Source organism: Orycteropus afer, unplaced genomic scaffold (assembly GCF_000298275.1).
Source record: "Orycteropus afer afer isolate SDZICR_OR568_19922 unplaced genomic scaffold, OryAfe1.0 scaffold00024, whole genome shotgun sequence".
NCBI classification, from domain to species: Eukaryota; Metazoa; Chordata; class Mammalia; order Tubulidentata; family Orycteropodidae; genus Orycteropus; species Orycteropus afer.
This window is the reverse complement of record NW_006921611.1, coordinates 3,703,348-3,715,388: the sequence shown is the minus strand read 5'-3', so window position 1 is coordinate 3,715,388 and position 12,041 is coordinate 3,703,348. Positions and strand designations below refer to the sequence as shown.

General features: G+C 38.7%; 1 protein-coding gene across 1 annotated transcript in view; it reads right to left on the bottom strand.

Moving 5' to 3' along the window:
• Window positions 1-5,145: 5,145 nt before the first annotated feature.
• Window positions 5,146-12,041, bottom strand: part of KCNU1 (potassium calcium-activated channel subfamily U member 1) — a 245,574-nt gene continuing 238,678 nt past the window's right edge. The window contains 3 exon segments of the mRNA XM_007935054.1: window positions 5,146-5,551; window positions 8,676-8,809; window positions 10,572-10,766. Of these exon segments, the coding sequence (XP_007933245.1) occupies window positions 5,146-5,551; window positions 8,676-8,809; window positions 10,572-10,766 (735 nt within the window).

Below are 12,041 nucleotides of genomic sequence, written 5' to 3'. Positions count from 1 at the left end.
ATTTCAGAAAAAATCATATTTTGCTATGCATATGGAAATATTAGGATCAAAGTTAGCAAGAATTGTGGAGAGGAAGCAGGACAGTAACATTTTGTTTTGTTGCACATAAGGTCACTATGAGTTGGAGCTGACTGGAAGGCAGCTAACAACAGCAACAATACAGTACATGGAAAAAAAATAAAGCCTATCCATAAAGAGACAGAAGGATCACTGCCATCAAGTCAGATCTGACTCATAACAATCCCTACTTGGGTTTCTGAGTCAGTATCACTATAGAAGTAGATTGCCCCATCTTCCTTCCAAGGAGTGGCTGGTGGGTTTGAACCACCTGCTTTCTGGTTAGCAGTCAAATGCCTTAGGCACTGTGCTACCAGAGACAACCTAGGTAAGCTAAAAAAAAAAAAAAAAAAAGTTGGTCCCTACAACTTTCCTTATAATTACCCTTTTTCTCACATAGATCAAGTTGATTTCATTACAACCAAAGCTTGGCTAATAAAACACTTCATTTCTTGTGGATTTTTTTTTTTTCTTGTAATTTTTATTCATTCTTTTTATTTGGGTATTTGGAGGCATAATGTCTATAAGAACTGGAATCAAATAAACCAGGCTTGAATGTTGATTCTATTGCTCACTAGCTATGTGTAATATTGGGGGTTTATACTCTGGTGGTGCTGTGGTTAAAGCATTGGGCTATTAACCAAAACGTCCAAGGATTGAACCTAGGAACCACTTTGTAGCACAAAAATAATGCAGTCTGCTTGCTTAAAGATTTACAGCCTTGGAAACCCTGCAGAACAGTTCTACTCTATCCTATAGTGTCACTAGGAGTTGGAGTTGACTCAATGGCAATGGATTTATATAGTATACTATATATGTGACTATGTACTACTTTCCATACTCCTACAAGGAAAACCAGTTAATACTATTATCATTCAAATTTATGCACCAACCACTAAAGCAAAAGATGAAGAAATTGAAGACTTTTATCAACTTCTGCACTCTGAAATTGACCAATTTGTCAAAGATGTATTGATAATTGCTGGTGATTGGAATGCAAAAGATGGAAAGAAAAAAGAATCATAGGTAGTTGGAAAATATGGCCTTGATGATAGATATGACACTGGAAATCACATGATAGAATTATGCAAGGCCAATGACTTATTTTTTGCAAATTCCATTTTTCAACATCATAAACTTCAGTTATACATATGGACCTCACCAGATGGAATACACAGGAATCAAATCAACTACATCTGTAGAAAGAGGCCGTGGAGAAGCTCAATATCATCTGTCAAAATGAGGCCAGTTGCTGACTGTGGAACAGACCATCAATTGCTCATAAGCAAGTGCAAACTGAACCAGAAGAAAATTAAAACAAGTTCACAGAGCCAAACTACAACCTTGGTTACATCCCACCTGATTTTAAAGAGCATCTGAAAGGTAGATTTGACTTATTGAACACCAATGACTGAAGATAGGACAAGTTATGGGATGACATCAAGAAGATTACATATGCAGAAATGAAAAGGTGATTTCAAAGACAGGAAAGGAAGAAAAGACCAAAATGGATGTCAGAAGGGACTCTGAAACTTGTTCTTGAATGTAGAGTAGCTAAAGCAAATGGAAGAAATGATGAAATAATAAACCTATACAGAAGATTTCAGAGGGCAGCTTGGGAAGACAAAGTAAATGTGCAAAGACAATGAAATGTGCAAAGAACTGGAATTAGAAGTCCAAAAGGGAAGAACACACTCAGCATTTCTGAAGCTGAAAGAACTGAAGAAATAACTCAAGCCTCAACTTGCAGTATGGAAGGATTCTATAGACAAAACACTGAATGATGCAGGAAACATCAAAAGAAGACAGAAGGAGTATGCAAAGTCAGTGTGCCAAAAATAATTGGTCAGCCTTCAAGTGATAGCATATGATCAAGAATGAATGGTATTGAAGGAAGAAGTCCAAGTTGCACTGAAGGCATTGGTGAAAAACAATGCTCCAGGAATTGATGGAATACCCATTGAGATATTTCAACAAACAGATGCAGTAATGGAGGTGCTTAATCATTTATACCAAGAAATTTGGAAGACAGTTACCTGACCAACCAAATGGAAAAGACTTATTTTTGTGCCCATTCTAAAGAAAGGTGATACAGCAGAATGTGAAAATTATCAAACAATATCACTGATATCACATGCAAGTAAAATTTTGCTGAAGATAATTCAAAAATGGTTGCAACAATACATTGACAGGGAACTTCCAGAAATTCCAGCTGCATTCAGAAGAGAACATAGAACAAGGGATATCATTGCTGATGCCAGATGGATCTTGGCTGAAAGCAAAGAATACCAGAAAGATGTTTATCAGTGTTTTATTGACTATGCACAGGCAGTCAATTATGTGGACCATAATGACTTATGGATAACATTGAGAAGAATGGGAATTCCAAAACACTTCATTGTGCTCATGAAGAACCTGTAGATAGGCCAAGAGGATGTTGTTCAAACAGGATATGGGGATACTGCATGGTTTAAAATCAGGAATGGTGTCTGTCAGGCTTGTATCCTTTCACCAATCTGTATGCAGAGCATGTAGTCTGAGAAGCTAGACTATATGATGAAGAACGTGGGATCACAATTGAAGGAAGAATCATTAAGAATCTGCAATATGCAGATGACACAACCTTACTTGCTGAAAGTAAAGATGACTTGAAGCACTTACTGATGAAGATCAAAGACTACAGTCTTCAGTCTAGATTACACTTAAACATAAAGAAGACAAAAGCCCTCAGAACTAGACCAATAAGCAACATCATGATAAATTGAGAAAAGATTGAAGTTGTCAGGGATTTTATTTTACTGGGATCCACAATCAATACCCATGGAAGCAGCAGTCAAGAAATCAAATGTCATATAGCACTGGGAAAACATGCTGTAAAAGACCTCTTTAAAGTGTTCAGGAGCAAAGATGTCACTTTGAAGACTAAGGTGTGCCTAACCCAAGCCATGGTATTTTCAGTCTCCTCATATGCATGTGAAAGCTTGGCAATGAATAAGGACTATGACAAAGAGTTGAAACCTTTGAATTGTAATGCTAACAAAGAATGCTGAAAATACCATTGGACTGCCAAAAGAATGGACAAATCTGCCCTGAAAGAAGTGCAGCCAGAATGTCCCTTGGAAGTGAGAATGACAGAATTCATCTCACCTCCTTTAGTCATGTTGTCAGAAGGGATCAGTCCTTAGAGAAGGATATCGTGCTTGGTAAAGTGGAGGGTCAGCGAAAAAAGGGAAGAACTCCAACAACATGGATTGACACAATGGTTGCAACAATGGACTGAGACATAGCAAGTGTTGTGAGGATGATGCAGAACCGGGCAGTGTTTTGTTCTGTTGTATATGGAGTCCTTATGAGTCAGAGCTGACTCCACGGCACCTAACAACAACAACATGGACTACTTTGGCAATGTTATCAGGAGGGACCAATCCTCAGAGAAGAATATCATGCTTGGTAAAGTAGAGGGTCAGAAGAAAAGAGGAGGACCCTCAATGAGATTCATTGACTCAGTGGCTATAACAATGGACTCAAACATGGCAACGACTGTGAGGATGGCACAGGACCAGGCAGTCTTTTGTTCTGTTGTACACAGGGTCATTATGAGTCAGAACTGACTTGACACATAACTAGAACATATAGCATATTAATATTACATACCATATAATTATATGTATATATATCAGACATAGTAATAGTAAGTGTAACATATGTGACTATATATATTATATATAGTAATAAAACAAAAAAAGCCAAACTCACTGACATAGAGTGGGGTCCAACTCATAGCGACCCCTCTTTGGGTTTCCAAGGCGGTATCACTACCAACCTTCCTTCTGGGGAGTGGCTGGTGGGGTTTAACCACCAGTCTTCTGGTTAGCCGTCAAATGCCTTAGGCACTATGCTACCAGAGCTGTATAATATGGATATGACCAAAAACCAAACTCACTGCATCTGCATCAAGTCGATTCTGACTCATAGTGACCCTCATTGGGTTTCCAAGGCTATAAATCTTTATGGAAACAGATTGCCTCATCTTTCTTCTGTTGAGCAGCTGGTGAATTTTCAACCACTGACCTTTTGGTTATCAGCCTAATGCCTTAACCACTATACTGCCAGAGCTCCTTATGATTATAAATAGTTATATTATACATGCAATATATAAAACCAAAACCAAACCAAACTAACACTGAGTTGATTCTTACTCAGAGCAACTCCCATTAGGTTTCTAAGGTGGTAAATCTTTAGGAAAGCAGATTGTCCCATCTTCTTTCCACAAAGTACCTGGTGGGTTTGAACCACCAACCTTCTGGTTAACAGTCAAATGCCTTAGGCACTGCACCACCAGATCTCCTGTAAGATATTTGTGTATGTGTGTATTATGCATAGTAATATAATGGTTATACTAAATAATACTTATGCTAAAAGTTTATTTGTTGTTTATCTGAAATTCTAATTTTATCTGGCAACACTATATATGACAGTTTCTTCTTTTGTAAAATTGGAGTAATACTACTAAATTAATAAAAATGTTAAAAATGTCAAGGATATCACAAAAATTATGTCAAATAATGTATGAGAAACTTGGTTTATTTATTTTTTTCTTCTCTTTACTACCTAGGTTATACTCCATAGCCAAAGAGCACCTCTGATTAGAAAGCTCATCATCATAAAATCACCAATTGGGAGTGACTTCTCCCTCCAAGTGCTAAACTTTTGTGGACTATGTCCCCTGTCTCTAAGACTTTCTCATTTTTTTCCTTGATTACTTATCTTTCATGATCGAGACTATCTGAATCCAGCAAGTGCTGAAGGACTTCTTTAACACAGCTCAAACTAACATATTTTCTGCTCAGTGGAAATGGACCAATGAACTTTTTTTTGCAGAGGCTTTTGTCATGTATTTATTGATCATGTCAGATCTGGTGGGAATGGATGAGATTTTGGTCTCTAAGTCTGAGCTTGCTACTCAATCTCACTAAGCAATGGGCATCAAAAGGTGTGGCTCCACTTTATTTTTCTTGTTTGAAGTCCCCATCTCTGGAGATGCCTTGTAAGCAGTGAGGTAGGTGCTTGCAGAGAGTATTGACAGGTCTAGTTTGGCACTGAAGATACAGAAGTATCATCCTGAATTATTTCCCATATGTTTTCCTTTTCATTTTCTTTCCTATTTTCACCTGTAGGTATCTTGGATGGTAGCATATCACTCTGAGTTAATGTTGTTTGCTTAGGTACAGAAAAGCCACTGGTTGTTACTTTCTCAGGTGGGACTGATGAATGCCAATATTGTGATCCAACTTTGTTTACTGGGTTAACTGTGTGAGGATGACTTGAGTCTGGAATGTTCTCTTGGGTCAGTAGCACTAGATTTGCAATTTCATATGGCTGTTGAGATGAACCTTTGTCTTTTTTGTAATAAGAAGTGCTGAAAGGGATGGCACAAAACACAAGATCCGAGGGCAGCAGTTTAAAATCTTTGGCTGGCCGCGTAATCACAAACCTGCAAGAGAAGCCAAAGATGAATTCTGAGCCTCTGCAGTGGGGACAGTGAGGCTATGGGCAATGGTCAAAATAAGGAAATCATTTGGCTGGTCAAAGGAAGAGAAGTTTTTGTTTTGTTTTACTTTCTGGGTATCTGATGTAGTAAATTAACCTGTGCTTACTATTGATGAAGCCCATCAAATGGCCCAGTGAAAAAAGAAAGATCTATAGTAGGAAATGGGGGACCGGCTTCCACGCCTTCTTCTAAATCAACCATCTCTGACCTTGTTTTTTAATGGGAGAAGGGTAAGGTTGTGGTTTAGAATAATTGATCACTAATGACCTTTCTGAATCCAGGTTTCTCTGCTTTTAATAGCCACTATGCTAATGAATCTAATTGACAAAATACTGAGTACTTAGCTAAACTTTGTCAGAATCAGAACACATCACTCCAGATATTTTCATCCTGACTTATGCTTAGCCTGATGCTTATGCTCTGGGGGTGTAGTGCCTAAGGTTGTTGTTGTTGTTATGTGCCGTTGAGTCGGACCCGACTCACAGCGACCCCTCCTTGAGTTTCCGAGGCAGTATCACTACAGAAGTAGATTGTTCAACCTTCCTTCTGAGAAGTGGCTGGTGGGTTTGAACCGCCAGACTTCTGGTTAGCAGTCAAGTGCCTTAGGCACTAGGCTACCAGCGCTCCCAGTGCTTAAGGTATTTGACCATTAACAAGAAGGTTGGCAATTCATACCCACCAGCCACTCCGTGGAAGGAAGACTGGGCAATCTACTTCCATAAAGATTTACCACCTCAGAAACTCAAAGGCGGTCACTATGAGTCAGAGTCGACTCAATGGCAGTGAGGTTTTTTTTTTTTTAATTTAGTTAATACTTATGCTATCTCCTTTCATGCAGAATATACTCTGGCTAATGAAGAATATACATATGCATGTATATGTGTGTGTGTCTACACACACACATGCACATATATATGTATACACACACATACAAATGGAACCCTGGTGGCACTAACTGAAAGGTAGGTGATTCAAACTCACCAGCCACTCCATGGGAGAAAAGACCTGACAATCTGCTGCCATGAAGATTACAGTCTAGAAAACTGTATGGGGGCAGTTCTACTCTGTCCTGCAGGGTCACTATGAGTCCGAATGGACTTGACAGCACACAACAACAAATATATATATATACATATACATGTATGTATATTATCACCAAACTTCTGTTTGAAACCCTGACTGATAAGCAAATACTGAATGCTTAAAGAACACCCATGGAAAGACGGTGCACAGAAGCAGTGTGCCTTACTTAGCACAATACCAGGCACACATAATACATCCTCAGGAAACGTGAGTTTAACTAATACACCAGTGTTCAATGTCAGAACATTGAGGCAAGATAACATTTCATGACTTTTGTTCTGCATTTCTTTACTGCTGCCCAAATGATCACCTCTCCTAAACACTCATCTCAACACAATGTTGACTTTCTTTCACTGAATAATCCTCCCACTTATGTTATCTTTATAGTACCCCTATTCTATTTGATGTTCTACAATCAAATACTCTTTGTAAAAGAGAAATATCCTTTTACTTCTTGTTTTTCTCTTTAGGATGTCATTTCCCCTAGGGCCTTCCTTTCAAGTACAATTCACAGTCTCCAAATCACCATACTCCACAGGGCTGGTTTTCCTTGGTGGTAGAGGGAAGGGATAGAGTTCAAGCAGAACTCTATTATTCATGCTTTCCAATACTGCTTCCCGAACATCACCCCCTTCCAACCCATGACTAACACTGCTACACCCTCATCCTCCAGCCAGCTCCTCAGTATCATCTATAGACTTCCGTGTTTACTTAGGTCATTAGCACTTGGAACATCTCTTTCTCTCAAACTGAAGAGCCACCATCATCTCAGGTGTTTGTAGTGTCTCCGTGGGTTATAACTGCAGCCTCCAAACAATTATTTGACTTCCACTACCCCATATCTTTATCTCCAAAACACTTCCATGGCCATATCTTGGGTGTTGTCATTTCTTGACACTGTCTCAACCTCTAAATTCTTAAGCTATAACAAATCACTTTCTGACCACAACTTTCCATCATTTTATCTTTCTTATTCCCTTACTCGGAATACATCTATTCTGTAACTTCATTAAGACTTTTAATCCCTTCTCCTTCCCCTTTACAACATAGTATTGCTTCTATAAATCTACAATGAGTCCCCCACTTCCATTCTTTTCAGCAGTTAATCTAAACTGTTACCTCTTTCTCATCTCCATACAATACTTCCATCTTCCTTCTCAGCAATGGCTATGCCTGTACTTAACTAAGAAATTCAGATGTTAAATAAAAATTCCCTTAACTACATCTCCCACAGACAGATATAACTACCCTGCCATCCATTATAGTTCTCCTTTTCTTCTATGACTGAAAAAAATTGTCTTTCTTTCTTTTTAACACTACTCTACTCACAGTTTTGGACTCACAATGGTTTGGTTTCCTCCTCTTCTCTCCTAGAACAGGCTATATCAGTCTATTTCCACTCCACTCTTTCTAATATCTCCTTCCTTATTGAATCCACTGTGAGAATCTTAGTTTGGAATCACATTACTGCAATGTCTCTAGATTGTACCCGCTCTCTGCCCCTTCTGCCCTTCACACACATTTTCTCTATCTTCCCCCACTATTTTAAGAATGATCTTTCTTCAAATGGAAATATCAACAAATATATTTATACATACAAAGCACAGATGCTGGAAAGGAGGCACTCAATAAATATGTATTCAATGAGTCCAGCAGAAAACAAGTAAATTTCTTGATTGTAGACAGTGCCTAACTGCTTTAGGAAGTTGCCCAGATATGAGTGAGAGCAAGCTACCAAAGAGCCATGACTTAAAATCTTAGTCTACGTTTCATTTTTCACTGGACAAAGAACCTCCATTCTCCTAGTGTGACCAATATTAATTGGGCTCTCATCATCGTGCTTTATGTGGTTTGTACCCTTTCTTCCTTATTCCTATACCAGTATTCACTTCCCCTGCACCTTCCTTGCAACTATGGACCCTGATCTCTGGCCTTCTTATTCACAATGAATACAGTAGCTTTTGTTCTCATGCTTGGTTAGCACTTTCCAAATTAGCATACTCCCCTTTTGTGTTCTGGGTTGTGCTCCTCTTCATCTATCATGCGGTATAAGCCAAGGCACATGATTCCAAAATTATTTAATGAGCCACAGAACACTTGTCCAAAGTAATCTCTTGGCTGTGGAGAGAAGAGAAAAACAGATGGCATCTGGACACTTAAAGCAAGCATGAATAAGCATGTACTGGTGTGTCACTTACTTTTCTTTGTAGTAGAAATTTAGAAGATCAGAAAGCAATTTCTTAATATTTTCACAGTGGCAGTGTCAAGTGGCTTGGTGATTAGGTTTATCACTTGTTCTGATACTCTAAGCCCAGGAATTGGTTTTGTCATTCTAGTCCTTTCAAGAACCTCTGATGGGTTTGGAATTAGTCTTCCTACTACAAATTGTTTTGCTAATCATTTTGATTTAATAATTAGAAGTAGGTTGGGAAATTCTGTTTTCCAGGTACTTAGTTAGGATATTAAGTGATCTCTAAAGAGTCATCTTCTTATTTCACACTATAAGAGCTCACAGTCCTACCATTCCTCTTGGCTTTGTTCTCAGATGACAGACAACAAGGTCAGAAGAAGCAACAAAAATGTTCAGTAACATCAAAAGAGAATAGTTTGTTCAGTTCTGTGATGTCTTAGGATAGAGGTCAAATTGAGGGATAGAGGTCAAATTAAGGGCAAGACATGAATGCAGAGAGGAAGGAGATGAGTGTGGATCTTTATAGACCAATCCACTGTCAACTCTGATGTCAAAAAGAAAGTACCATGACATTTCTCTAGACTTGTAAGAAGTCATATGTCATCACTAGCTGAGGAACCCAGGACAACATAAATGTAAGGACCAGAACATACTGAGAGTACTGAAGGGATTGTCCCCCCCACCTGGAATTCAAATGCACAGAACACAGTTCTTGCGTTTTTGGGTAGCATATACTAAGATACAATAGGTGCACAGGCCTGGAAAAGCTTACTCCTCGTGAAGGGGGTTCTGTTGATGTCCTCCAAGTCAGCAAAAGATGTTTCCCTGTAAAGCCCTTCCCCTAAGCAATAATATCAAGAAGCTGGATGTCATGTCAATCAAAACTAAACCAAAAGACACCCAACTGATAACTACAGTACTCCTTCCTAGTCTGGACTTTATCTTGATCCCCAAACGCCTTGAGGGCTCATTGGAATTTTTCAGAATTATCTTTTCTCCTGCCATAATCTACTGTCTACTTGTTTCCTGGATTAAGAAAACTCAAGTATTTTCCACTGGCTAGCCCAGTCAGATTCTTCTGCCTGATTTTAGCTGGCTTGATCTGGTTTCTTTAGCAGTTCAAGTACAGACATTGTGGGCAGACCCTGAGTTAGAATGACCTAGGCAATCCCTTGCTCTGCCCTGGTAAACTATATGCTCAGGGAAGTCCTTTCTTCTCTAATCCTCAGATTCTTGATCTGAGAATTAATAAAATTAATAAATGTTTAAATTATTGGGTTAAGTGAAAGCAACAAGAACAAAAACAACAAAAATCAAAGCAGAACAGTCACAGGGAAGTACTCAGTAAACATTAACTATTCCAATTATTATTTATACCCTTGTCAAAGAACAAAAGTCAGTAGACTTATCTCATGCTTCCTGTAGATTCATCTCCATGTCTGTAAGATGAGAAACATATCAATCCCTTTATCTAACTTTCGGGACTATTATGAAGAATAAATATAGTACAGATAAAAATGCACTGTAAATTGTAAAATACTCTATGAACATAAAGTATTATTTTTTGTTTTTATTATTGTTACTATTTCTGTGCTATAGGCTATTTAGGAACCCAAGTAGCTGGATCACTTTCAGAAACCCAGAAATGTAAGAAAATGGGAATCTCTTGTATGACAAGAGTAGACTCACTTGAATGTCTGATAGAATGGTGTTGTTCAAGGAGAGAAGCCCCAGCTTACATCGTGCTCTTGCAGAAAAGTATGTAGGAAAGCTGTCAGTTGACCCATGCTGCTTATCCTTATCCAAACTTTGTTCCAGCTGAGCACTTATCCCGCCTGTCACCAGCATCTGAAGTAATTCCAGGACACGATAGTTGTTGAAGGCCTGGAAAGCAAGGACAAGTCACATGCAAAGTCAGAGAGCCATAAATGATGGAAGTGAATACATTTCGAGATACAGTGGACAACTCTCTTTGAAATGTATCTGAGTGTACAGAGCAGTGTTTCTCACTATCATAATCATCAACAAAGCTCAAAGTTCAGGTAGGGAACTAGGTTAGGCTAAGGGCAAAGAAAACAGCACTGACCCAGTTCCTGCCTCCCCAGGATTTACACTGGAGGTTAGAAAAAAGAAAATGGGTAATGATATGGACCAAGGATTCTTCTCTTCCAAAAATGACCAGAGGAACATGTTAGGTGACAGAGACCATAATAATTATCAGCACATATTTAAAAATATATACTTAAGGGGCATCTATAGAATTTTCCCTGAGGGACTGCTAATATGACTGTCATCTTGAGTATTCTGAATACTTATCCTCTGCTTGATTGTGATGTACTTAAGAACAGATATTAACTTAAGTCTTATTAATATTTGAATATCCCATAGCTCTTATCACGCCCTTTGTAATTTTTAGGTGCTGAATAAATGAATGAATGAAAATTTATACTGTTTGGCATCAAAATGACACCCAAGAAGGACATGAGAGTCAATTCTTATTCTGAAACAAGTTTGAGCCTGAAAAATCTTAGACATTCTCTTAAATGCTCTCTGGAATCCTACCACAAGCAATTATAGATTAAACATTGACATATAAGAAAAGACTATTGTAACATATTACCGATTAGGTTTTCTGATATTTATTAAATATGTTGTTGTTGTTAGGTACCATCAAGTTGTGTCCAACTCATAGCGACCCTATGGACAGCAGAATGAAACAATGGCTGGTCCTGTGCCAGCTCCATAATTTTTGCTATACTTAAGCCCATCGCTGCTGCCATTGTGTCAATCCATCTCACTGAGGGCCTTCCCCTCTTTTGTCGACCCTCCACCTTACCAAGCACGACATCCTTCTCCAAGGGATGGTCTCTTTTGACAACATGACCAAAGTGTGTGAGACGAAGTCTGGCCATTCTCGCTTCCAAGGAGCATTACGCCTGTTAGTTCTTTCAGCATTCTTCACCAACACCACAACTCAAAAATATCAACTCTTCTTCGGTCTTCCTTGTTCATTGTCTACCTCTCACATGTGTATGAGGTAATTGAAAATACCATGGCTTGTGTCAGGCATACCTTAATCCTCAAGGAGACATCTTTGTTCTTCAGCACTTGAAATAGATCCTTTGCAGGTGATTTGCCCAGTGCTATATGGGAGCTCTG